Source organism: Sebastes umbrosus, chromosome 8, assembly GCF_015220745.1.
Source record: "Sebastes umbrosus isolate fSebUmb1 chromosome 8, fSebUmb1.pri, whole genome shotgun sequence".
Taxonomy (NCBI): Eukaryota; Metazoa; Chordata; class Actinopteri; order Perciformes; family Sebastidae; genus Sebastes; species Sebastes umbrosus.
In genome coordinates this window covers 12,056,436-12,080,894 of record NC_051276.1, presented here as the reverse complement: position 1 = coordinate 12,080,894, position 24,459 = coordinate 12,056,436, and the positions used below count along the sequence as shown (strand labels likewise).

Below are 24,459 nucleotides of genomic sequence, written 5' to 3'. Positions count from 1 at the left end.
AACACTTCATCACAAAATTACTTTCAACATGGCGACGGCGAGCCGGTGTTGTGTCGAGTACTGTTTCCCGTCGATATGTGTTTTCCCCTACCTCAGAGGTTCTCAAACATTTTGGGGCCAGGGACCCCTTACATGGGAGAACATTTTCCAAGGACCCCCTCTTAATCGTAACACAGATTAAGCACATGCTTTCTACCATTTGTACTGTTAGATGACATTGGAACCATTTGTATTCTAAAACTTTTCAACTAAAATACTTCCGACCTGTTTCATAGTGATAAACAGAAACACACTTCAATTTGAATCCTGTTAATATCACTTTGTTTTGCTCTGATATTCCAGGTGCTTTGTAATTAGATCTCGCTTTAGCTTGGCCGGCTGCATGGCTTTGTTTGCTATAGCACCTGAAGACACATGACTCATTTTGGTCTCCCTTCACTGTTCTCAATAAAATCAAAAACGATAAAAAAACGAAGTCATATTTTCTCAATTTAGCTAGTTCAGACTTAGCGTCACTTGATGTGGACTGACTCAAATATTTCTCCATGCTCGCCAGCTAACTAGCTGGCTAATAAGCTAAGCTAAGCAGGAACGGATTGTTGCAACCTGAGTGAAGTTACTGATTCATGACATGATGTGTCACAATCATATCAGAGTTTCTATTGGCCCAAAGCTAACATGGGCGGGTAATGGACACAATGTGCTTGTTTTATTGGGGCAAATGGTCCCCTTCTGTAGATATGTGGTTTTCAGTGATACACCACAATTTTATAATTTATAGGTAATAGCCACGGACCCCAGACCCCACTTTGATAACCACTATCCTACCTAAACCAACCCGTATCCTTGACCCTAACCACCATATGAGAGCAATGGTAGAACAGCGGCCATGAGCTAGCTAGTGGGGCACGCTAACATAACACATGGCTGGCCCGGATGACAACAAAGCGAGGAGAAGCTCCGATTACAACACACACAAGAGGGAGAGCGACTTCATTCTCTGCTCAGGTAGACATTACTCCTCTATATCTTTACATAGCAAATATTTGCGTGTTGCTATATTAATGCTCAAGATATCAAATTCAGCACCTTTTGTATGGAATATGACAAAGCAGTGATATATCAAATTGTATAAGAGTAGTACTGCTATCTTTAGTTCTACTCTTGTAATGATCATTGACCTGGAAAAGTACATTTTTCTAATGGAGTTTTCTAATGGTTTTGGCCAATAACGTGTGAAATTGCTTGATTTCATCATGAAGCAATAAACTAGAAATAATCTCAGGCATCACACCATAAATACTGTTTTCTTTTTTTTGTTTTCTTTTTATGGCAATGAAAAAGTGGCATATTTTACCACATATAGCCTGAACTTTCACTACTTTCACTGATGCTTTTTTACAAGCTTTTACATTTCATCTTCACTAGCCTATCTCTCTGACTGTATCTCCTAACAGTGTTAGTGTCAGATCTCTTGTACTTGAACAAACTATTATTTTCTCATTAGGGGTCCTTGACATGTGGTGCTGGCATCCTTGCTGGTATAAAAACATTAATTCAGTATGAACAAAGGATCCTCTCTGGCTTCCTCTCTAGGGGGAATCTCAAACACACAAATCCTGCACATGTCAGCTGGATGGTAGATGGTAATGATGAAGCTATGATAATCCAGCTAGAATAAGATGGAGGCTGGTAAATAGAGTTATATATTGATTGATTTGTCCTCTTTAACTTTCATATATTCTTAGTTTATTTCATCAGTAGAGAGAGAGAGAGAGAGAGAGAGAGAGAGAGAGATTGGTACTTCATCATCCATGGTGCAGTGTGAGTGTGTGTGAAGCCACTCAGGTCTGTATCTGTATCGGGGTGATCCCTCCTCTCCTCTCCTCTCCTCTCCTCTCCTCTCCTCTCCTCTCCTCCTCTCTCAGATCTCTCCTCTGACAGACAGAGAGCGGACAGTCGCCCACAATAACCGGCTCCTCTACAGCAGCAGCCGGCTGGTTTATCTCATCTCCGACCTGCACCGGCTGATTTCCTCTCTGGATCATCTGAATCACTCAGCAGACACAAGAGAGAGAGAGAGAGAGAGATGCTGGTCGTGTTTCACTTTCTTTGCTTCCAACAAGGACCCGTATCTGTCACATCTTCTGCCCGGAGCTTTGTGTCTGGACGGCGGGCTGCGGCTGCGTGATGCTCCGGTGAGTCCTGATGGTGGTTGCTGTTATCTTTCTTTCTTCTTGTTATTGCGAACAGATGCTGACACAGATAAGATGAGGAGGGGAAAAGAAGCACTACTGGGCCTGTTTGTCCATGGTATACTTTTTTTTTTTTTTTTCTTTTTTCTTTTATTATTAGGAAATGGGGCTTTCTGTTTTATTAGATGCACTTCAACCTCAGTGTTTTTGTTCAGTCAGAGGGGCGTCACTGGAGTGGATGGGGAACACACAAAGGCAGCCGCATGAAGCCAGTGTGCAGAGAGGATGCAGCGTTTCCACATCTCAACTAAAACTGCCTTAAAGCGCCTGTTGGGAAGTAAATTAAATTAAATACAATAAAAAAAGAGAGAAATAAAACAGTAAGGGAGACAGAAAGCAGCTGCACAAAGCCAGAGTACAACAGGATGTAACCTCCTCTGTGTTCCATCTACTATCACCTCTTTGGCTCAATGGAGTTTCATTTTCTTGCCAGTTAAAGGATATTTTAAGCCATTTTAAGTGATATTTATAAAAATGTTGACAATGGGCTCCACAATTGCAAATTTAGATGCAAGGCATCAAGAAACTGCAAATGATTCTCATTTATAACATGCTTGCATAACCTGAAGAAATATGCAGAATAAACACAGAGAGAGAGAGAGAGAGAACACCAAGTGCCATCTCCAGTGGTTATGCATTATATATAAAGTTAGCCCAGTGCTGCGCCTCCCACCCAGCAACACTGTCAACGCTGCCTCTCTCTTCTGTCTCTCTGTTCTTACACTCTTTCAGCCTGGCTGAGGCTGGCTAACATGAACATGGATTGTGTTTATTCTGAAGGCTGTTAAAGAGCAGTTATTGAGTGCACATCCCCCCCATTTCTAGAGAGAAAAAGAGCTAATACTCAAGCCTGCCCTCAGGCTTTTGACAGCAAAGAGATTTGTTTCATGGGGAAAAGTCAATGCTTTTTTGTTTTCTAATACTATATGACCTTTTCAAGGGGTGGAAATAATAAAATGTCAGGCAGGTTGATTCGCTTTTAATCTGAGAAAATAAAGTTAAGCTGTGCGGTGCTGTGATAAGAAAATGCAACAAGAAAAGTGCCACTCCATCCTGTGAAATTGTCTCTGTAGCAGATATTAAAGCATCATTGAATTGATGTGATTATCCACTCTAAGCACGTTAGGTTGCTGGTGTAGATTAGGTTACACTGCCATTCAGTGTTATGTAATGGTAACTCTCTTGCGACACAGTCCTTGTTAACACACTGGCTCTGTTGCTGTGTAACTTTCATCTTTATCTTCTCCTCTGTTCACCCCATTTCATCTCCTTTCCTCCCAAGTAGCGGCGGCAGAGGCAGCAGATGTGTTGAGCGTCTCTTCTAATAGCAGTATATATTTCCACAGTGACCACAGCCTGATGCTGAAATCCCTACATTCATGAGAAGGCAACAGGAAGCAGATTACTGAGGGATTAAAACGAATGCACACTTATGCACATGCACACACGGAGAGTGCAACAGCTCCGGGATTTGACTGCCGTCCAACTGTGGATCTCGAACTGAATGAACTTGACTCTGAATGACTCTGGTATCATGGAAGAAGAGGAGGAGCCCACAGAGTCTCATTGAATTTAACTCGCATAACCCCACCTCCTTTCTCCTGGCTCACTATCGAAGGCTTTGACTCGTCGATGAGGATTACAGATTTATCAGAGACAGAGAGAGAGAGAGAGAAAGAGAGGGGAGTGCAGAGCTGACCGTCCGCCTGCTGCCGTCCCATGATGCATCTACACATGTAAGAGCAGGATCAGCCACACAGAGGGCTGTTTCTATGGATACCCCTGCCCTGGGTAGTATTACAGTAATAAGACTCACTGATATCCTGACTATCTGCTGCGCGTGAGGAAAATACAGTGAGAGATTAGAAGTGCGTCGCTGCAGCAGACTACAAAAGACATCATCATCAAGTGTCAAGAGGAAGATGTTGAAGAAAAAAGCTGTTATTTTTAAACATGCACTGTAGATGCGTTACACTCCTTGTCCTAAAGACTTCAAAGGTTGTTATGTGATAACTAGTGGATTCTGGTTCAGTAAAAGGGTGAATTAATAAGAAGCCTACGCCCACACAGGACCAGAAGAGGAGGTGAAGATGATGCACAAAGACACTTCTTAGGCCTGAAGGAAATATCTTCTTCTTAGTACAGCTTGAAATTCTGGATAAAGTAATCCTACTTTTACTTTATCCTAGTTGTGGTACTGAATTTGGGTCTTGTCTACATGAGAACAGACATCTACGTGCACCAGCTACCTAGAGGTATATCAGGTCTTTTGTTAAGGTTTTGGACTCACCAGCAAGATGTAACATCATGTGCATAATAAGACAATAACAAAGCACTTTTAATCTGGATATTGTGGGGATCCATCAAGCTTGAAGTACCTGGAATCATCTGTCCCTGAGTTATCATGGCCAGACAGGAAACCCCCCTCTTCCTCCATGGCTTTGACCTGGGTGGTCACTTCGTTGACCTCCGACCTCTCGGCTCAGGTGTTACAGGCCTGGTCCTCTCAGCCGAGGACCAGCGTACCGGACAGCGCGTGGCAATCAAAAAGCTGGTGATGCGTGACGCGGTGACGGTGAAGCACGCTCTGCGGGAGGTCAAAATCACCCGCCGGCTGCGCCATGAAAATGTGGTGAGGGTTCATGAGGTTTTGGCGCCATATGGACGACCACTGCCCAGGGACCCGACCCAGCTGAGTGCCCTGTACATCGTCCAGGAATGCATGGAGACAGATATGGCTCGGCTGCTGGAACAAGGACCACTACCCACAGGTATGGGAAAATATTCTGCTTTCCAGAGAGAACTAATGAGGGTACTGCTATCATATGAAGCTAGAAAGCTTAAGGAATCCATTGCTACCAACCATATCAAATAACATTACAAAGTTAGGCTAAATGTGGCTTGGAGATTTTCAAGGGGTCCCTTGACCTCTGACCTCAAGATATGTGAATGAAAATGGGTTCTATGGGTACCCACGAGTCTCCCCTTTACAGACATGCCCACTTTATGATATTCCCATGCAGTTTGGGGCAGTGTATTTGAATATTTCTGCATACTGGGATCCCTAAACAGTCTTGGAATTGCATATCATTGTAAAGATGAGACCCTTGTGGATCCAATGAACCCAATTATATTCATGTGTGATGATGTTAGTCCTCACAGTAGCTATTTCATTGTAGTGAGACTTTTTTTAAAACTTGACCTCACTGTATAAAATGACCTGTGGTGACCTCTGGGATAATCACAGCCACAAACTAGAGACCTAGCCTAGACCTGAGCTGTTTCCAGAACAGAAGTGCTCGCCATGTAATTGCTGAAAAATGCAATTCTTGCAAATGTCAAACATTTTTGATAAAGAATCACAGCATAGCTTTTTCAATGGTGTTCCTCATGGTCTCTGTGTCTTAAAGTAGTATTTTGGAGGGATTATTGATATTTTTTATCAATTCTTATGTGGTAAATAATTGATAAATTTAGCACCAAAACTGTGTAACAAATGGTATCAACCCAAAGTTTGCTGCAGCAACTTATGAGACATAAGTGAGCATGGGAATGGTCAATATGTACTTCCATCATAATGTTCTAAACCCTTATACACTTTCACAATTTATTTGAATTAATTTGTGTTTATTTCTGATTTATGACTAGAACAACTTGACACACAGTGCTGAGCTGCATCTCACATTAATCTTCAGGTTCCCAGCTTTCAGATGATGTACACCACTTCTATGTGACATTTACTGTTGACCTGCTATCTCCCCTAAAGACCCCCAGTATCCCCCTAAAAAACAACAGAAACAGGTCTATGTGGGTCTCAGAGGGTTAAAGTCCCATTTTTTACTACTGTGTGGTACTTCATGTTAAAACACTAGCGTTTTGTTGCTGCACTGCTGGCTTTATTTACACTGTGATTTATTGGATTTCGTGGCAGTCCTTTTGAGACGCTCTGTTACTGAGACAGAACTTTACCCACACTTCACATATTTGAAAATAACATTACAGTTTTGCCCAAAATGTGTTGATTTATTCATTCAGCTTGTTTGTTTCCTCTGTATAAACATGCTTGGTAAGTATTGGAGTAATACAAACCATCATTTTGACATACTGTGCCAGAACGGTTGTAAGTCATTACCCAAAATGTGCTCATTCATTGAGTCTTTCCTTCATTCATTCATGTTGTGTTTATAATGATGTCACTTAGGAATAAGCATCGTTATGGTAATTACAGGAGCGAGAATAGAAGCAGTGCCATGTATCCTGATTTCTGACTTTTTCTCCTTGAACAGGTCACGCTACTCTGCTGTTCTATCAGCTGCTGAGGGGACTGAAGTTCATCCACTCAGCTAACGTCCTGCACAGAGATCTGAAGCCTGCCAACATATTCCTCAACACAGACCAACTGCTGCTCAAGATCGGAGACTTCGGGCTGGCCAGGATAGTCGACCCTCATTATTCTCATAAGGTAAGAGGGGAAGGAAACCCACCACACAAACACATACTGCAAGGACATTTACACTCACATATACAGAAATAATTTATGCATATACTATTAGTTGAATGGCTTATTTGTTAAAGTGAAAAGACTTTGACTGATGACCAAAAATGACATATAAGCTGGAGGTTTAGAATAATCAGCAACACTTTTACAAACATTTCCAGCCATAGCATAATTACTCTCAGTGATATTTTTGGGGCATGTTAATCCAGCAAATGTGCCAAGAGTTCTTTTGACCAGAGGCCAATAAATGTCTGTGATCATTATTCTCATTAGACACATGCTCTCTTAACAAGTTTTATATTAATTAATCCTTAATCTTCAGAGGACAAGCCAGCACAAAAGATCTCTGTCCACATAATATTGGCTACGTCGTTATTTTTGACTTGGTACGTTTTGATACTTGTTCAACAAAAATGAATCACGACATAAATATTCAAGCCAGGAAAGTTGATAAAGTTAGGAGGATTTTTGACTCTCCTCATTGCAGTCTGACGCAGCGTGGGCCGTTCTGCTGCTGATAGATGACTCTATGGGGGGGTACTGTAATATTAAACATTATCTGTACTCCCTCTCGTTGAGGTAGAGCTGTTATCAGGGAAGAGATAGCAACTCCTCGAGTCCTGGCCCTGTGTGGTTATCAGACAGCAGTGCACAAACCCTTGTCCGAGTGTAACAATGGATACACTATAGGATGGGATACCATTGTGAAACAATCCCCCTATAGAAAATCAGTTGGTTTGCACACACGTTTTGTCCGCATCGCAATTGAAATGCAGAATAATTGATGTCTGTCTGGTGTAAGTGTCTTCTCAATGTGGTGTCTCAGGTGACATCTTAAACATCATTAGTCCAGGGGCCAGTTGCATAAAAGTAGACCTAGTCTTTGTATTAAATATAACTTAAAGTCAGACTTGCTATAGACACTTAAATTTACCTGTTGCATAAAGCTTCTCTATGAGTGATCAATGTAAAACTAACTTAGATAGCCTGTCGCGCAATGCATTATGGGTGATATAAGACACTTCACAGAGGAGAAAAAAATGGTGAATGGAACAGCAACGGCGACACCACACCAAAAATATCCGAAAAGGTAAACAGCATAAAAGTAATGGATAAACAGTTTAAATAGTTAGCTAAAAATTAGGGGGAAAGGTTGTAAGGTAGGTAACTTTCCTACCTCAAATTAAGCCAGACTAAATATTTATGCCTTAGACAGGCTTAATTAGACTAGTCTAACCTGACAATCTAAGACCAGTCTTAGGCTAAGACTAGTCTTAAACTAAGTTCATGCAACTGGTCCGAGATTTTAAAAAGTACACTAGCTCACCAAATACAGTCAGCCTGCATTTCAAAATCTCAAACTTGAAACTGAAAAGTGTTTGAGGTGCAGCTGCTACATTTCTTAGAGGGATTCTACATGTTACGATTGCAGTGCAGCCAAGCCGTCTTTGTTTCTATGACTGGCATCTCCAATTACACATCCCCATGTCTGATGTTGCCGACCTGTCTTTCACATAAGGCCTCCTCTCTATTACTGTAACATCTTCTTCCCAAACCTGGTATCAAGTTTTGTGCTAATCAAACCCTGTGATTACCCTGTCCATTGTGGATAAAGGCTTCTGAGGGATGAATGTGACAGTTTACAGCTCCATTGTGCTGCCTTATTATGCACAAAGATCCCACAGCAATACTGTAACACTAGCAGGGCATGATGTGTGTGTGTTTGTATGTTTGTGTGTGTGTTTTTTTGGGTCTGTGCATGTGGAGAGGAGCTCTTGTGAAAGGCGATCTTTGTCAGCTCAGAACACGGGACTGGAGATCAGCTGGGTGCAGACACAGGGGGTGCGTTTGGAGGATGAGGAGGAGGGGGTGATGAGGGGGGAAGGCAGAGAACAGATGAGGAACAAGGGTGAGAAATATTGAGTCATGGAAGGGTGAGAGAAGGAGAGGTGAAAAGTACAAAGGCAGAGAAAGGAGGGTGGGCAAAAGTGCAAAGAGGAGAAACAAGGAAAGGAGGGGACAAAAAAGAGATCAGACAGAGAATGGTGAGAGAGATGAAGGTAGTTTGGGTCGTGCAGGAACAAGGTTTACTTCTATCTCACTCTCTGTTCCCCACTCTGTGTGTGTGTGATGCATATTTTGCTTTCACACTGTACAGAAACTGCTCTGCCTGTCAGAGAACACAATGTTCAGCCTGAACTACTGCACTGTCACTAGGTAGGATAGGATAGGATAGGATAGGATAGGATAGGATGGATGGCTGGATAGGATGGATGGCTGGATGGGTAGGTAGTTAGGTAGGTAGGTAGATGGATAGATAGGTAGATGGATGGATAGATAGATAGATAGATAGATAGATAGATAGATAGATAGATAGATAGATACTAGATGGATGGATGGATGGATAGATAGGTAGGTAGACAATAGATGGATGGATAGATACTATATGGATATATACTATATAGATAGGTAGATAGATAGATGAGTATTTAGGTAGGTAGATAGAAGAAGAAAAAGGTTCTTGTTTTTTAATCAAAGTAGTAAGTCCTACACTTGTCTGATAAAATGTGTCTGTTATGTGCATATTTTATGCCTATAAACATGCATAATTCACATGAAGCCATTGTTGTTTATTTGAAATTTAATGCCACAACAAGTACTGTATCTCAGCTCATACAGATCGTATTCTTCCTTTTATTTACAGCGTCAGCCTCTTCCTTCACAGACGCTAGCCTCAAAGCTTTGATAATGGGGACGCATTAATAACCAATAAGAGTGCTGGCTGCTCATTACACTCTGACATGGTTTGAATTGTTCTGAGATAGACAATGGGAGTGTGTTCCAGCTGATGTGTCTGCTAGCTAGCAGAACGTCAGTTTGTCATTGTTCATTAAAGCATTAAGATTGTATTACCAGAGTTACAGTATGTGTGTGTGTGTGTGTAAGATGATGCTGGGCTATTTGTGATGCAGTGTTGACACCAAAGCAGATGCCTGCAGTGACTGTGCTACTGTAGCATCCTCTCACTTATTTAATTATGTAGAGCCAAAGTGCTGCTTTTTTAAAAAAAGTGCTAATGGATGTGGGCTGTATTGGCTTCAGCTGTGATGTGAAATTCACAAATAGTATTAAAGTGGCAGTAGGCAGTATATTTTTGGCATCATTGGGCAAAAATTCCATAATAACCTTTCAGCACATTGTAATTCAAGTGATCTGAGAGAAAACTAGACTTCTGCACCTCCTCATGGCTCTGTTTTCAGGCTTTAAAAAATCCTGTGACGGGAGACTTTGACCAATCACAGGTCATTTCAGAGAGAGCGTTCCTATTGAGCGTTCCTATTGGCTGTGCTCCGGCTGGTGGGCGGTGCTTGGTATTTTCTCAACTGATCTCAACATGGCTGCTGGGTCACAAACTTTCTCATTTTACAGCTAAACAGTACACTACAAGATGTTTCTGAAAACATTTGAGATGGGAAATAGGCATTACAGTAAAAGAATATTGATTCATACTACATCAGCGCTGCCTAGTTTGACCGTTTGGTTGAAATTTGCGAGTGATACCCACTGCAGCTTTAACTTTCATATTTGGCCATGAAACAAGACTGGTGTCTCTGTTTTTATGTCTCGTTTGTATTGCTTTCCATTTGAAAGCAATACAAACGAGACATAAAACAAGACAATTTGAAAGTTTCAAATAGGGTTGTTGCATCACAGTCCATCTTACTCAGGTTTTACATTAAGTCATAGTCGGCTAGTAGATTGGCTATTTTAGATTTTTTCTCTCACCATTGAATGACCTCTTCTCAATGAACTATAATCACTCCTACTTTTTCTTAGTACTTCTACAGTATCTTTTTGTCAGCACACTGTGACTCTGCAGTGCAGCGTAGTGAGGCTGTTTGACAAGCTGTCTAGATGTACGCCTCTAACTACACAGACAAACATTTACTCAGGCAAAAATAGATGACAGAAAGGTTGAGAGGAGAGACAGAAGGGGAAACAGAGGCTGAGAAACCATTATTTGTGATGTTGTTTACTGTCAACACAGGTAGGAACTTGGAGCGTGTATGTGTGAATGTCACCTGCTGAGGCACTGAGGCAACGCTGGATCTGCCCAGAAATTATTCATGACCTGGCTGAAGGAGAAAGAAGGAGAGGAAAGGTGAATAAGGAGAGAGCATTGGAGAAGAAGGACAAGGGGTGTAGGAGTAGACAGGTAAAAGTAAGCAGAGTGGAACTGTAACTGACAAGAAGAGATGGAGGGATGAAGCAGGTGAGAGAGGAGGTGAAGCAAGGAGGGTGGCGAAAAGCGAGAGATGGAGTGAAGCATGAAGAAAAGAGGAAAGGTAGGGGAGACAGCCATAGCTGCTGATGGTGACGAACAAATACACTGAGGTGAGTTGAGATTAAGGGAACGGATGGAGAGGAAAGTGGGAGGTGATGACGGGGGGGAAAAGGTCAAGAGGAAAGGAAAGGAGTGATGACAGCCAGCAAACCTTTTATGATGGTGAATAGCTGTGATACAGTGTTGAAAACCAGCAGTTAGAAAATTAAATGAGACCACATCTGTGCATCATTTTGTGGAACTGAGAGCTAAATATGTGTCTTTTTCTGTTCAAAGCAGTTTCCACCGCTGTTTATTCCATCCCTGAAAATGTTCCTACTCCTTGAAAGACACAGTCTATCAAATGTAACCGGGATCCAGACAGGAGAGTTCAGGTGTAGAGACTGATCAGCATAAGAAGGACAGACAGATAGAAGACAAGGTGAGAGTATGTTTGTCAGACCATCATTGAGCGCTCAGCATCAGTTTCTGCTCTGTCATCTGCTGGCACACAGGCAGCGGTGAGGATGGAAGCGGGGGCGGTAAGTAAGGTTCAATGAGGGCAGTGAGAGAGAGAGGGGGTAGAGAACATAAAAGGAGTACATGATGGAGGAGAGGAGAGGAGCATAGAGAGAAGAGAAACAGCAAGGCTGAAGACAGCTGTAAAACTGAAGTTCAAATCATAGCTTCTTATCACAGCTTAGTTTAGTTTATTTGAGAAGGGACAGTGCAAATTAATAAATACATATGATGTGAAAATGCCTATAGCTAAAAGGCTATTTTTCATCTGTAGTCCCTGGCCAAGGTGTTACAAAAGGCATCCTAAAATACATCAAAAACAGAAACTAAAACAGGGTATGCAGTTTAAAAGTCTTCCTAGGATACATCAGAACAAAAACACAAAACAGGGCATGCAGTTCAAATGTTAGAAATAAGAAATAAAGAAAAGGACACACAGTTAGAAGCAGTATAGTGACATATAACTACTACATATTGAAACAGGAAGATACAGATGTAATTGAAGAGTAAAGACTGTGCCAATATTACAGAACTATATGAGGTTGAGAACAAAATTTATTTTATTTTATTTTGTCTTTTATATTGTGATTTATGACAAATATTATTTTAAAAAGTTAATATTCCTGGTTTAGACTTGATAGGTATGGAGACATGCTCTTTAATTGAATATCTTGTTGATAGTGTTTTTGTATTTTCTGAATATCTTTCTAAAGCATAGGATAGGAGGAGAAAAGTAGCGTACGATAGATAAATTCCTCAGGCTTCCTTTGTCATGTTTGGATTTGTGTGTCTTGTGCTGTGTTTGTATGTCTCTGACTGTTTATTTGTTGTATTTCCATTGTGGGATATATGCTGGAGCATTATTTGTTGGAGGCTACGACTATGTCTGGATGATGTTTATGTTTGGATGATGCTGGTGTATTGTGCTGTTAGATGATGATGGGCTAACGTGACAGAATGTTTGATTTGTTATTAGTTAATGTGTCTGAATAATCCTATGAGGGATGGGTTATGAAAATGACCAGACACGAAAATCATTCATTCATTCATTCATTCATTCATATACATATAAAACAACATCTCTAATCTTGTATTCTAGGAGTAATGTATAAAGCCGGCCCAAAAAAACTCATAGAGCCATTTTGACACAAACATTTTGACCAGGCTGAATTCTATGTTCCCTCAATGAATGAATGAATTCTATGTTCCCTCAATGAATGAATGAATTCTATGTAGGGGCGCATTGCTGGAAGGGATGTATAAGAGCTCTGAGTCATGTCCTGAATCTGCTGATCGAGACACAATTCACTATAATTTTTTTTATACCCATCTTCGAATATGAAGAGGGAACTTGCTTCTTAGCTGTCAGGTAAAATATAAAACCATTTTGATGTCACAAGATAATTTAAGTGGTGTGAAAAAGCTCACAGAGCAATTTCTGACATCCATTTTGAGTATTAGATCTCATCTGGGCGATGATGAACCCCTTGCTGTCTATATGGCATAAGCCTAGATAGAGTAATTCTGCAAGAAGCACCAGATAAAGAGGGAGGCGGGTGAATGGTGAGATGGGAAATGGAAACAGCAGACTTTATGATGGGAGAGCAGGAGGGGAGATGAGCAGCGAGGACAGAGGAGGGAGAGAGATGAAGGAAAGACTTTTAGGACAAAAGTGAACAAAAATAGTGTGCCAGTAAGAAAAAAAGTGAACATTATATGTCCGCATTGTCCCTATTACAGTATGTCATCATGAAGCAGTTCATAGCGGTCAAAGTTTTGAAATTAAATTAGCCATCAGCTGCCAAGAAATATAAAAATGTGTGAGAATATGTAAGCCCATTATAAGCATATTTTGTTCAGCAGTCTATAGTCTTTCATTATCATTACTTGAAGCAGATTAAGATTTGGCTCAGGAGAGATAAGAAGGCAGGTAAAGAACAGAAATATCATGAAGTGCAGGGATTTGGGGATTTTATAAGGTTGGAGTGGAGTGATATATAAGAGGTAACAAGAGCATTAATGATAGCAACGTGAGGTAGATAGTAGCAAAGTAGATACATCTGGTTTGTATGTGAATACATTTGCCTGTGGCTCATCTCCATGCACGACATCATCAGTGTTGTTCACAAGGTGAATATTTACAAAAGTAAAAGGCAAAGGGGAGCCTTGTCGGAGCAGCCCTAATGAGAGGACGGGTGTTGTTAAACAGCAGAGCATCAAAGGCTCGGTGAAACTCAGTAACTGCAGGTAGAGATTCAGGGGATGTTTTCTGCTGCAGAGTGAATCCAGAAGCCAGTTCCCATCCTCATGTAGCTGACAATGTCAAGTGATGAAGTCTTTGTGCGTTCTAAATCAAAATATCGCATGTAAGCTCAGATTTCCCTTTTGCAGCTGACATTACCGACTTCACGATGCTTTGTGTAACACCAAAACGTCCACTGCTCCCATTGTAGATCATAATTTTAAAGGTTTTAAAGGACCAGTGTGTAACAATACGGGGGATCTATTAGCTGAAATGGAATATAATAGTTATAACTATGTTTTCATTAGTCTATAATCACACGAAACTAAGAATCATTGTGTTTTCGTTAGCTTAGAATGAGCCCTTCATATCTACAAAGGGAGCGGGTCCTCTTCATGGAATCCGCCCTGTTGCTCAGCCATGTTTCTACAGTAGCCCAGAACGGACAAACCAAACACTGGCTCCAGAGAGAGCCTTTCACGTTTTAAGTTACCTGAGGGCCACCGTAGTTCTCTGACATGCTTGTGAAATTGCAGTAATGTGAGCCGCAGAGTGCAAAACCGTGGTATACCGGCAGTCACTGCCTCACTTCCAATGCTCCTAAAGTAGTGTTATTATGGTAGGGATGGCCTCTGAGCAAGGTGAACGGCGTTACCACAGTTTTGCACTCGGTGGCTCAAGTTACCGCAGTCTTGTAAAGGGAGGAGTGAACGGAGGGGTTCTCAGTTGGCTGCAATCTGCAACCACACAACTAGATGCTGCCAAATCCTAGACACTGTACTTTTAATGCCCCAATTTTCTATGTAAAATCATCTGTCACTGTCAATATAAATCCTACACACAATCCTACACATCCTACACTACACACTATATAGTATATAGTCATCGATACACATACTGTACATAATCATCCAGTCCATATATCCATTGTGTATTTATTTATCTGCACTATTTGTATCGCTTACAACTTACAGAACACTTGACTTGTATATTTTATTTTTATTTTATTGTTGTGCCATTGGTGCTTTTTATGTCTATTTATATTATATTTATATATACACCCATTGTTTCACATACTTGTGTGCATAACAGTCCTATTCTTTACCCTTATTTATCCAGCTTTGTTGTCCTTGTGCTTATAGCTGTTATGTCTATTTCCACTTCCACTCCAACAAAATGGTAAGAACTGGTAAAAAAGTCAGTCTGTTGCATGCTCATTATCACTAATATACTTTAACTACAGTAGATCATTTTGTTGTTCTGTCTTTTATTAACTTACCTCTAGCTCCTATTTTTCTCTCACTCTGCTCCTCCAGGGCTATTTGTCTGAGGGTCTGGTAACGAAGTGGTATTGTTCCCCCCGTCTGCTCCTGTCCCCCAACAACTACACCAAGGCCATCGACATGTGGGCCGCTGGCTGCATACTGGCTGAGATGCTCACTGGACGCATGCTGTTTGCAGGTACCTCTGCTGTTTGTCATACGGTGTCCACTAAAACATTCATGACCTTGACGTCCTGCAGGAACATTATGATTCAACTCATCATTTATTTGATGACATAGTGAAATATGATCATATCATCAGAAACATCAGGTAAATCAGTTGCCTTTCTTAACCTATGTTAAGTTCTTACTAGCAGAGATGCAAAAAAAAAGTGCTTAAAGACAAGGTGGCATCAAGTGAGAGCCAAGGAGAGTTTTTCTGTCCAGAGTGTCCTTCACCAAAGATACTTTAGTCTCTTTCTGCAGGCTACTTCTTTGCCTGACCAGAATATCAATGACGATAGAGAAATTCTCGCTGTCTGACGCAGATGTAGTTCCTCCTGACAGGCTGATTTGACCTCCACCAGCCCTCTACACCACAGGAGAGATGGTGCCATACACTCAATAGCGTCATCTGTTCCCTGGTGTTCCTCTCTGCTAGAATTTCACAGACGGTCTGTTTGAGATGTTTGCCTTGCCTTGCACTTAACCACCAGAGTCTACATGCCACAATTGTTTTTGTTTACCATATGGCAAGCAATGCACTTTCATCCAAATACACTACTATACCACTGCTTGCTTATTTCTTAGAGTGGTGAATAGAATATGTTGATACAGCACCACCTACTGGTGCCCATTAGCTTGATGGAAACATTTGAAGGGCAAATCCACACTGTATCACATGGGTGGAAAAATGATACTGCTCTGCTCTGAGCTGAAAAGTTTGAGCATGTTGCATATCTGGCATGATCTACATCACAGTCAATGACTTCAAAATATTTGTTCTCCAGTCATCAGTTGCCGAAAGTGAATATTTCTAAGAGTTGAGCTTCTCAGCATCTGATTCCTCTCATGTTGTGTACGACCCCCAACAAACTCAGTTGGATGTTTTAGGTTATAGAGGTTTAACCAGTGGGCTACCTCCGGATCTGAAAAGTGAAGCCAATGCAAGTTCCTTAAACGTGCATTTTTTCTAACAGCCAGCAGGGGGCGACTCCTCTGGTTGCAAAAAGAAGTCTGATTGTATGGAAGTCTATGAGAAAATGAACCTACTTCTCACTAGATTTATTACCTCAGTAAACATTGTAAACATGAGTTTATTGTCTCAATCGCTAGTTTCAAGTCTTCTTCAATACAGCATGATATTCATTTAGTAAATTATGGTCCCATCTGGAGTCAAATAGACCATAAAGCAGGGGATGCTTTAGGACGTGGCTACCTTGTGATTGAAAGGTCGCTACCACGGTGTTGTCCGGTCTGGTTGTTGTCCGGTTTGGGTGTTGTCCGTGTTTTAGTCTTACAACTTTCACCCTTTCATAGTGTGTTTTTAATTCATGAAAGTTAATTTTTTCTTATTCAGCATTCGGTTGTACTTAGCTCCACCCTCTCGTGTCACTTCTGGTTGCAAAAAAACAACATGGCGACGGCCAAAATGCTGAACTCGAGGCTTCAAAACGGCAGTCCACAAACCAGTGGGTGACGTCACGGTGACTACGTCCACTTCTTATATACAGTCTATGGGTTTTACATTAGGATTGGCCCATAGTTGTGGAAAATGTCTGCCAATATTAGAAGGCTGTGGGATTTTTAGACAGCCTGCAAAACGGTGCTGCCCAACAGGTTGTTCCGCAGACACAAAATTCCCTGCATGGTGCACAAAATGCTGGAACTATTTGTGGCTTCGCAGTTGTGTGCAGGGTGTGACCAGAAAAACAACATGCCAACCTTCACTATTCTACCAGTATTTGATTCAGGGTACATTAACTCTTAAACAGATCAATAATCAGAGGGAGGAGGAAAAATTAAAGAGGCAGGAAGTGACATTTTATGTGATTGCAAACATTGGAATTAAAATATAAGTGGGTGTTACAATATTTGGGTCTTGGAGTGGTGATTTCTAGACAGTTTTTAATTGAAAACCACTGCAGAGCATTTTATCCTATCTGCATATTTTTATTGAACTTCCTTGGCTTACCATTTATTTTCACTTGACAGCTCACACCTCCTGGTTATTCCTGTTTGACTCTAATTGGTCACCTTTTTTTCTGCTTATGTAACTGATCCTCGGTCTCTTCTCTGCTTGTCTCTGATTGGCCGGTTCCCTCTCCCAGGAGCTCATGAGCTGGAGCAGATGCAGCTGATTCTCGACACAGTGCCGGTGCTGAGAGAAGAGGACAGGCAGGACCTGCTGCAGGTGACGCCTCAGTGGCTGCTGATAGTCATATGTCTGCAAACTGATTGTTTAAATATGGAACAGGGTATAATTGTCATGTTATGTTGGCAGCTTTAGATTTAGTGTGCAGACAAGGTTAAATGTGCACACAACTCTTCCAGGGCTCTCTCCTGTGTGTTGCCTTGAAATGTACAAAAAGAAATAACCACAGCACAATTATGCACATATTTTAACCTCACTATCGTCCTTTCCCCAGGTGATGCCTTCATACGTCAGTCATGGATGGAGAGTCAAGAAACCGTTTTCTGAATTGGTGCCTGAAGTGGATGCTCAGGGTGAGCGGAGGGAATTGAGTAGTGGTAAGAAGAAGAAGGTCAAGCAGTATGAAATAGAGCAGGGACCAATAATAGTGAAAAAGATATGGAAGACAGCAGCTTCTCTGAGCTGTGAAGAGATGATGATAGAGTAGGCTGTAGAGGTTTGGAGGACGCATATCATTTAGCCCTGAGAGAAGATGATGCATGATGATTTTTTAAGAAGCACACACTTCGTGGACACTACATTTTATTTCTCCTCCTCTTTCTCCCTCACTGCTCTCGTCTTCATCTCCTCTCAGCTGTCGACTTCCTTGAGCGTATCTTGACCTTTAACCCCATGGATCGGCTGACAGCTGAAGCAGCGCTGTCCCACCCCTTCCTCCAGCAGTACTCCTGTCCAGAGGATGAACCCACCTCATCACATCCCTTCCGCATCGAGGACGAACTGGAGGACAGCCTCGTCACCGAGCAGAGCCTCAGCAACAGCAACAGCCAGGCCTCCAGCATCCACTGGGAGAGGTGTGTAGATTTCAACCTGGTATCACGCCAAAGTGTGTAATAGACCTGCCTGTCCACCAGAGGATAGTGTGTCAGTGTCCCTTTTTGCCTCGCCGTAGTACCAGCAGGAGGCAACAAAACCACTTAGCTAGGTTTGGAATGAAGTCATGGTTGGCCTTAAAACTAAGTATAAAACATACGGAAACAACGTAACATAAGTACAGAAGAAACACCACAAATGTCACTAAAAAACACGTCACTAAAGTAGCTTACAAAACAAAACACCAGCCTCGAACACCAGTCTCCTGTTTGAAAGTCCAGTGTTTGTTGGACCCATCCACCTCTCCTTCCATCCACCATAAGCAGTCTTTTTTACGCGGATGCATTTACATTGCAGTCAGTACAGACTACTACAGCCTTCTTACTGCACAGTAATAAGTTTTTTGCGCGACCGGGCTTGTATATTTGCGTTTCTATACACTGTTTTTATATATTATAATATTTTCGACATGGAGCAGTGAAAAAATGGAAAGTCAAAGTGCAAATATTTATTTGTTGGAACAGAGAAGTCTGGCAAAGCATAATGAGACACAAGATTTGTACAGTAAATAAGCATATCAGACTGAATATACTGCACAACGACGTTCTTATAAGACTAATATGAACACTTTATTTCTGCCCTCCTGCAGGTACGAGAACAGTTTATCAACAGATGCGTCCTGGCAGCAATCAGGCGGGAGGTGTCGCTGCATGCCCCCTGGCTACGTGACCTCTGACCTGGGAGACACCACAGAGGATGAGGAGGTGCAGAGAGACCCGCGGGCCAGTTCCACCTCACTGTTAGAGGAGGCGCAGGTTGGATATGCTTTGTCATTTTCCCCCCATACAGACTAATTTGTATAACCATAATCTTATTTTACTTAAATGCAACATAAAGTATATTTAGTAACAAATTAGAATGAGTCAAAGCAGTTGGAATGGATTCCTCTTCCCTTTTTATCACCTTCTCCCTCCACACCTGCTTCTCCCCATCTCTCTTATATAGGTCGACCCACGCAAGTATTCCCACAGCAGCTCAGCTGAGCGCTTCCTGGAAAACTCTCACTCCTCTCTGGAGCGGGCCTGTGGTTCGGGGTACGGGGAACTGGACTGTGGCCGTTCCTGTGACTACAAAGTGGGCTCTCCTTCGTATCTGGATAAAATAGCCTGGAGGGAGGGCAAGCCTCAACACTACTCCGAGCCTAAGCTGATCCTGGATCTGTCTCATTGGAAGCGTAACACTAACAGCCTCCCTGTGCCTGCTGAGCCTAATGGTAGCAGCGTAGAGGACCTGGGAGAGATGAAGGAGGAGGAGGAAGCAGAAGAGGAGGAGACAGGGGATTTATTTCAGGAGATTTCTCGCTGGGTGGAGAGAACCCAGTCTCGTCTGCACTCACCCAGTCCCAGTCCTTCCTTGGAGCCACGTTCACCCTCCTGCTACACCTCCTCTCCCCCTCTCCCTCTCTCCCCGACTGACCTCCCAACTCCAGTCTTCCACTACACGCAAGTTGTGCGGCAACCGTCATCTGAATACGATGAAGACCGACTGAGCCCACTTCAGCCTGTCACGTCTTCCTCTTATTCCCTTCCCTCACTTCTGCCCTCATCTCCCACCTCTCCACTTCCTCCTCAGTCCCCTCAAACAGCGTCATCCCCCACCTCGCCACTTTTTCCTTCCCCGCAATCTCAACCGCTTTCCTCTACTTCCTCTATTTCTCAGCCAGTAAACGATGACTCCTTGGAGTCACTTCCTGTAAAGCAAAAAGAGCGGCTGTTCGACCTGGACGTGTTCATATCCCGAGCACTGAAACTGTGCAGGCAGAATAAGGAGAAAGCAGACGGGAAGAAAGGAAAAGAGGGAGGATGGAGGGAAGAAAGCATTAATCGAAAGGTGCCCAGGCTTCCTGAACACAGGACTCCACCACCACAGACCCCCAACTCTTGATGTTGAATTTCAACTTCAGGTCCACCACAGTATAGCATCACAATGGGAAGCACTTCCAAATGCTCATAGTGCTTTACACAGTGAGGGTGCGGTTAAATATGCTGCTTAAACATTAGACCTTAGTGTTCGCAGTCTTTTTGTTATTATTGCAATGACACGCTACACGCTGTGACAAAAACCCTCACGTAAACAATCCTGCAGCTTTGTCAAGAGGTGCTCTCAGGCAATAAGAGGTCAGAAAGCATTTGGGTTAAATATAAATAACCATGCTTAGCATTGCAAATATCAAGGATTTGTTCTACATGAGAATATTTAGAAATAATAATCTAATTAATGATGTGGTGTTTGTGGTTTGTCAAGTTAAAGATGGGTCTAACCTTGACTTGATAGCAACTTATTCTGTGAGACAAACATCTGCAAATAAAAAGAGTTACCCAGGAGTTACCCAGGCTATTATGTACTTGATAACATACTGGAGAGGGATCACTTGGTTTGTTTTAAGTTTGCTTTAGTTTTGTGTTTCTATACAAGATCCCTCGCTGTGTGTCAGTCACTCAGTAATCTTTTCAAAATGTCAGACAGTCTTCCAATGGTGATGTTCACCGAATAATGATAACGAGACAGGAAATGCTTTTTCCAAGTTTCTCTGAATGTAATAACTGAAAAATAATCAGTCAAATCATGCTACGAGGTGAACCATAAGGATTTGTATTTGTTGCTGTTTTACCACTCCTGCAGTGACTTAATGAGCTTTGTCACTGCTACATGCCTTGTAAACTTGTATAAAACTGTTGTCATATTTAATTCTATAGTATATTTCTCAAGACTGTTGTTAATTATATTCCTGTGTTATTCTTTGCTGAATGCTAGAGCACAATTTTCTCTTTATTTGGATTGTGTTGTATTTTATTTAAATGTGGAATGCTCTATCGTAATAATTTATGCTCTAGTTCAAGCGTAAATAGTTTCATATTCTGTCTGCCTGATGCACCAAACAAGGTCATCGTCTACTTTACACTTAAAAGATACGATCCTCTCTGTACTAAACAGTCATATCTGTCACCATTTTGCTCACTTAGCCACACAAAGCTATAATGCAAACAACAGTAGCCTATATTTTGGAGAATGTAGATCCTTTACAACCTTTATAGGAAATGATTTGTACTCAGAACTCCTCGATGCTGCCCAGTAACCATATCAATATATGGAACAGAAAATAACCAAAACATATATTTTGAAATACTTTTCTATCCAGCATGGACGACCGTAGACCCTCAGAATGTTATTTATTCTGACATGTGATGTTTCCCCTTCAAGGTAACCAAATCAGGTAAAAGACTCGTACTTACTCAATGAAGCGCATCTCACATTCACTTCACTCCTCGAACTTAAAAGCTGATAGGAGGGTTGTAGTACTCAAGATCGGTCCGGACTTTTTGAAGGTCTGGGAATCGACTGCATTTTTACTCGGCCTTGTCTCGGTTTCAGACAAAGAGGACTCTGGGTTTTATTTCAAGACCGGTCAAGACCACAACTGCGGGGAAATCACTAAATCGCCTCTGTATTGTCTGATTTATTTCTTAACATCATTACTGTGTTTGCTCATTGAAAACAAAGGAACATTCCCACACATAAAATTCACCTCTGCAATGCCCTTTTGATTATTTTATCAATACATTTCTCATGGTACACTTCTACATATATACAGTATATGTGGCAATAAAAGAGGTGAATGTAGAGGAATCTGCATTTGATTTCTGTGGGTGTTTTTATGGGAATGTGGATCTTTCAGGTCAATTTGAGGAGTTCCCATGATTTGCATGATCCACATTTTATCGTAAACGTGTCATGCAGTGTGGGACTCGCATTGGTCTTGGTTTTGGTCTTGATGCGGTCTCAACTCTTCAAAGTCTTGGTCTTGTCTCGGTCTTGATACGTTCTGGTCTTGGTCATGACTTGGTCTCGGTATAGGTGGTCTGATATTGAGGATGAGGAAATGGCATTCAAATTATTCTGCTGAGCTAGTGCCAAAAAGAAATAGGGTACAGTTAAATTCACGTGCCCCAAATTCTGTAACCTAGAAGAAATAGGCTTCCACCATCCCTGGTTTCACTGTTTTACATGTAAGTCTCTGCTGTGGGTGTGCATGTATACAATCTATAGGCTGTATGTATCACAAGGGTCCAGCCACACCAGAGGCACAATACTGAGAAGCATAAAACACACTGCCAGCACAGCTACAGTAAACACCCCAGAATATGACATGTTTTATCTGTTTAGTGATCTTTCAGTCCAGCATCTGATACCCATTCTAAGTCCCTCTTACACTCTATTCATTTTCATCCTAAATCCACATCATACAGTCTACACACAGAGCACTATGACAGTGATAGTGTGGCAAGAACTGACAGCCTGGAAGTCAAGATGATATCCACTTTCCCACAATGCAGCAACTGTTTCTCTTTCTCTGCCGTTAACAGCTGTTAACTATTGATGCTCATGTAAAGTGAGCACCTTCACTGTGGGCAACATACACAGGTTGTGAGCAGAACATCACTTGCACAACATAGTATGAGCCATAGGTGCGAAATGCAAACTGTAAAAGCTATGATACAGCAAAGCCAGGTATATTCTTTTATATTCACAATAGACATGAAGCACATCTAGAGTCACTAACACATTCAGAAATGCAGGTTTTCCTCAGCGACAACAGGAACTCCATCTGTCAGTGTTGATTTTTATCAATAGTGTACCTCGAAAGCAGTGGTTCCCAATCTGAGGTCCGCGTCCCCATAGGAGAGCGCCAAAGATCACAGGGAGTGCACCAGGATTTGTCTGCTCATGTATAACTAAAATCACTATAACACACTTACTGCATAATTTATAAAAAAATCTGTATATAAAACTATTTAAAAGATATATATTTTTTGCTACTTAGTAGCAAAATCTAACAAAATTTTCTGCTTCAATCCATATATTTGTTGGTGTTTAGCCTTTCAAAAAAACATTTTCACTGGGGTCAAAAACCCATTCGTTCTCTCGCTTGACACACACAAAGAGACCGGACACAAAGGGAGGCCGCACCTGTATCAACGGGGAGGTCTAGCAGCAATCTAACAGTGTCAAATTACATTTCAGCTTTTCTTAGATACGAGTAGGGGGGGGGCTTCAAGGAAACTAGGTTGGGAACCACTGCTAAGGTATTACAGTAACCATACTTGAGCAGGATTGCTGGACTAGAAGTGTTCAAGTAAAGTACAAACTGTCAATTTTCTGATCCAGAGCCATTTATCTATTTAAAGAAATAGATAGAAGCTGTGCTGCAGTCAAACTAGTGACAAGAAGTCTAGTTTTTACCTATACAGGTCTAATGATCACATCTTGCATTTTACAGTTTCCTCTGCAGGTAACCTAAGCCAGCAATAACATCATTGACAAATACCACAAACACACTAACACGTGGTTACTGAGCCGAAGTCAATTGTTTTAAGTGTGTGAAGAAATGTAGAAAATGTGCCTCAGTACACCTCGATGCTTCCAGCTTGCTGAATGTAACATATCCTTTCCCTTCTGCATGGCTTTCACAACTATTCAAATAGCTGAAACGTTGTTGTTTTTACTATGTGTCACTTTTTTGGACAGTCATATTTCTGTGGGCTCTTATTTCTTACTCACGCTTCACGGAGGCCTCAGCTTTTCATTTGAGAAGAGCTGTGAGGTTTTTAAATGCTCAATATTGATTGATAGTATCTCTTTTTGCAGTTTCTGTTTTTGCGGAAAAATTAATAAAACTAGTCAAACTATTATTTGACCTCATGTTTTCTACTGTTGTGGTGTAATGCCTGCGGAGATGTATATGTAGCTGGAATTAGCTATTTAAGGGTATTTTTTATTTGATCGATCTTTATTTTTTAGGGACAAGTATATTTGATGGACAAATGCACCACAATATTTAGAATATAGCCAAAGCTAGATTGCAACACCCTTCCTATGGACCTTTATTTAAATACACACAACTCAACAACACAAACATAAACATAAAAAACAATAGAGCACAAAGAGAAATATAATAAAATTTCAATGATAACCTAATGGAAATCACTGTATCATCTATGATTGACTAATCCCTCTTTAAAAATTGTTAAGCTTGAGTTTTAAATGATCCATA

General features: G+C 41.5%; 1 protein-coding gene across 2 annotated transcripts; it reads left to right on the top strand.

The window, feature by feature from the left end:
* Positions 1 to 1,814: 1,814 nt before the first annotated feature.
* On the top strand, positions 1,815 to 23,181 carry mapk4 (mitogen-activated protein kinase 4). 2 transcript variants are annotated; one of them, XM_037776615.1, is made up of 9 exons: positions 1,815 to 2,198; positions 3,602 to 5,026; positions 6,542 to 6,717; positions 15,155 to 15,299; positions 17,431 to 17,513; positions 17,749 to 17,827; positions 18,109 to 18,328; positions 18,997 to 19,162; positions 19,353 to 23,181. In XM_037776615.1, exons 2-9 carry the CDS (start codon positions 4,660 to 4,662, stop codon positions 20,289 to 20,291), a joined length of 2,175 nt encoding a protein of 724 aa, XP_037632543.1. In that variant the 5' UTR covers positions 1,815 to 2,198; positions 3,602 to 4,659; the 3' UTR covers positions 20,292 to 23,181. The 2 variants fall into 2 exon arrangements, with proteins under 2 accessions (XP_037632543.1, XP_037632542.1); XM_037776614.1 differs by having other exon boundaries at positions 17,749 to 17,851.
* The last annotated feature ends 1,278 nt before the right edge of the window (positions 23,182 to 24,459 follow it).

Bases quoted from the DNA above. Each gene is read 5' to 3' on its own strand.
- mapk4 (XM_037776614.1), top strand. From the start codon at position 4,660: ATGGCCAGACAGGAAACCCCCCTCTTCCTCCATGGCTTTGACCTGGGT. The intron at 17,514-17,748 runs GTGACGCCTCAG...TCCTTTCCCCAG, and splicing joins ACAGGCAGGACCTGCTGCAG to GTGATGCCTTCATACGTCAG. The intron at 18,329-18,996 runs GTGTGTAGATTT...GCCCTCCTGCAG, and splicing joins TCCAGCATCCACTGGGAGAG to GTACGAGAACAGTTTATCAA.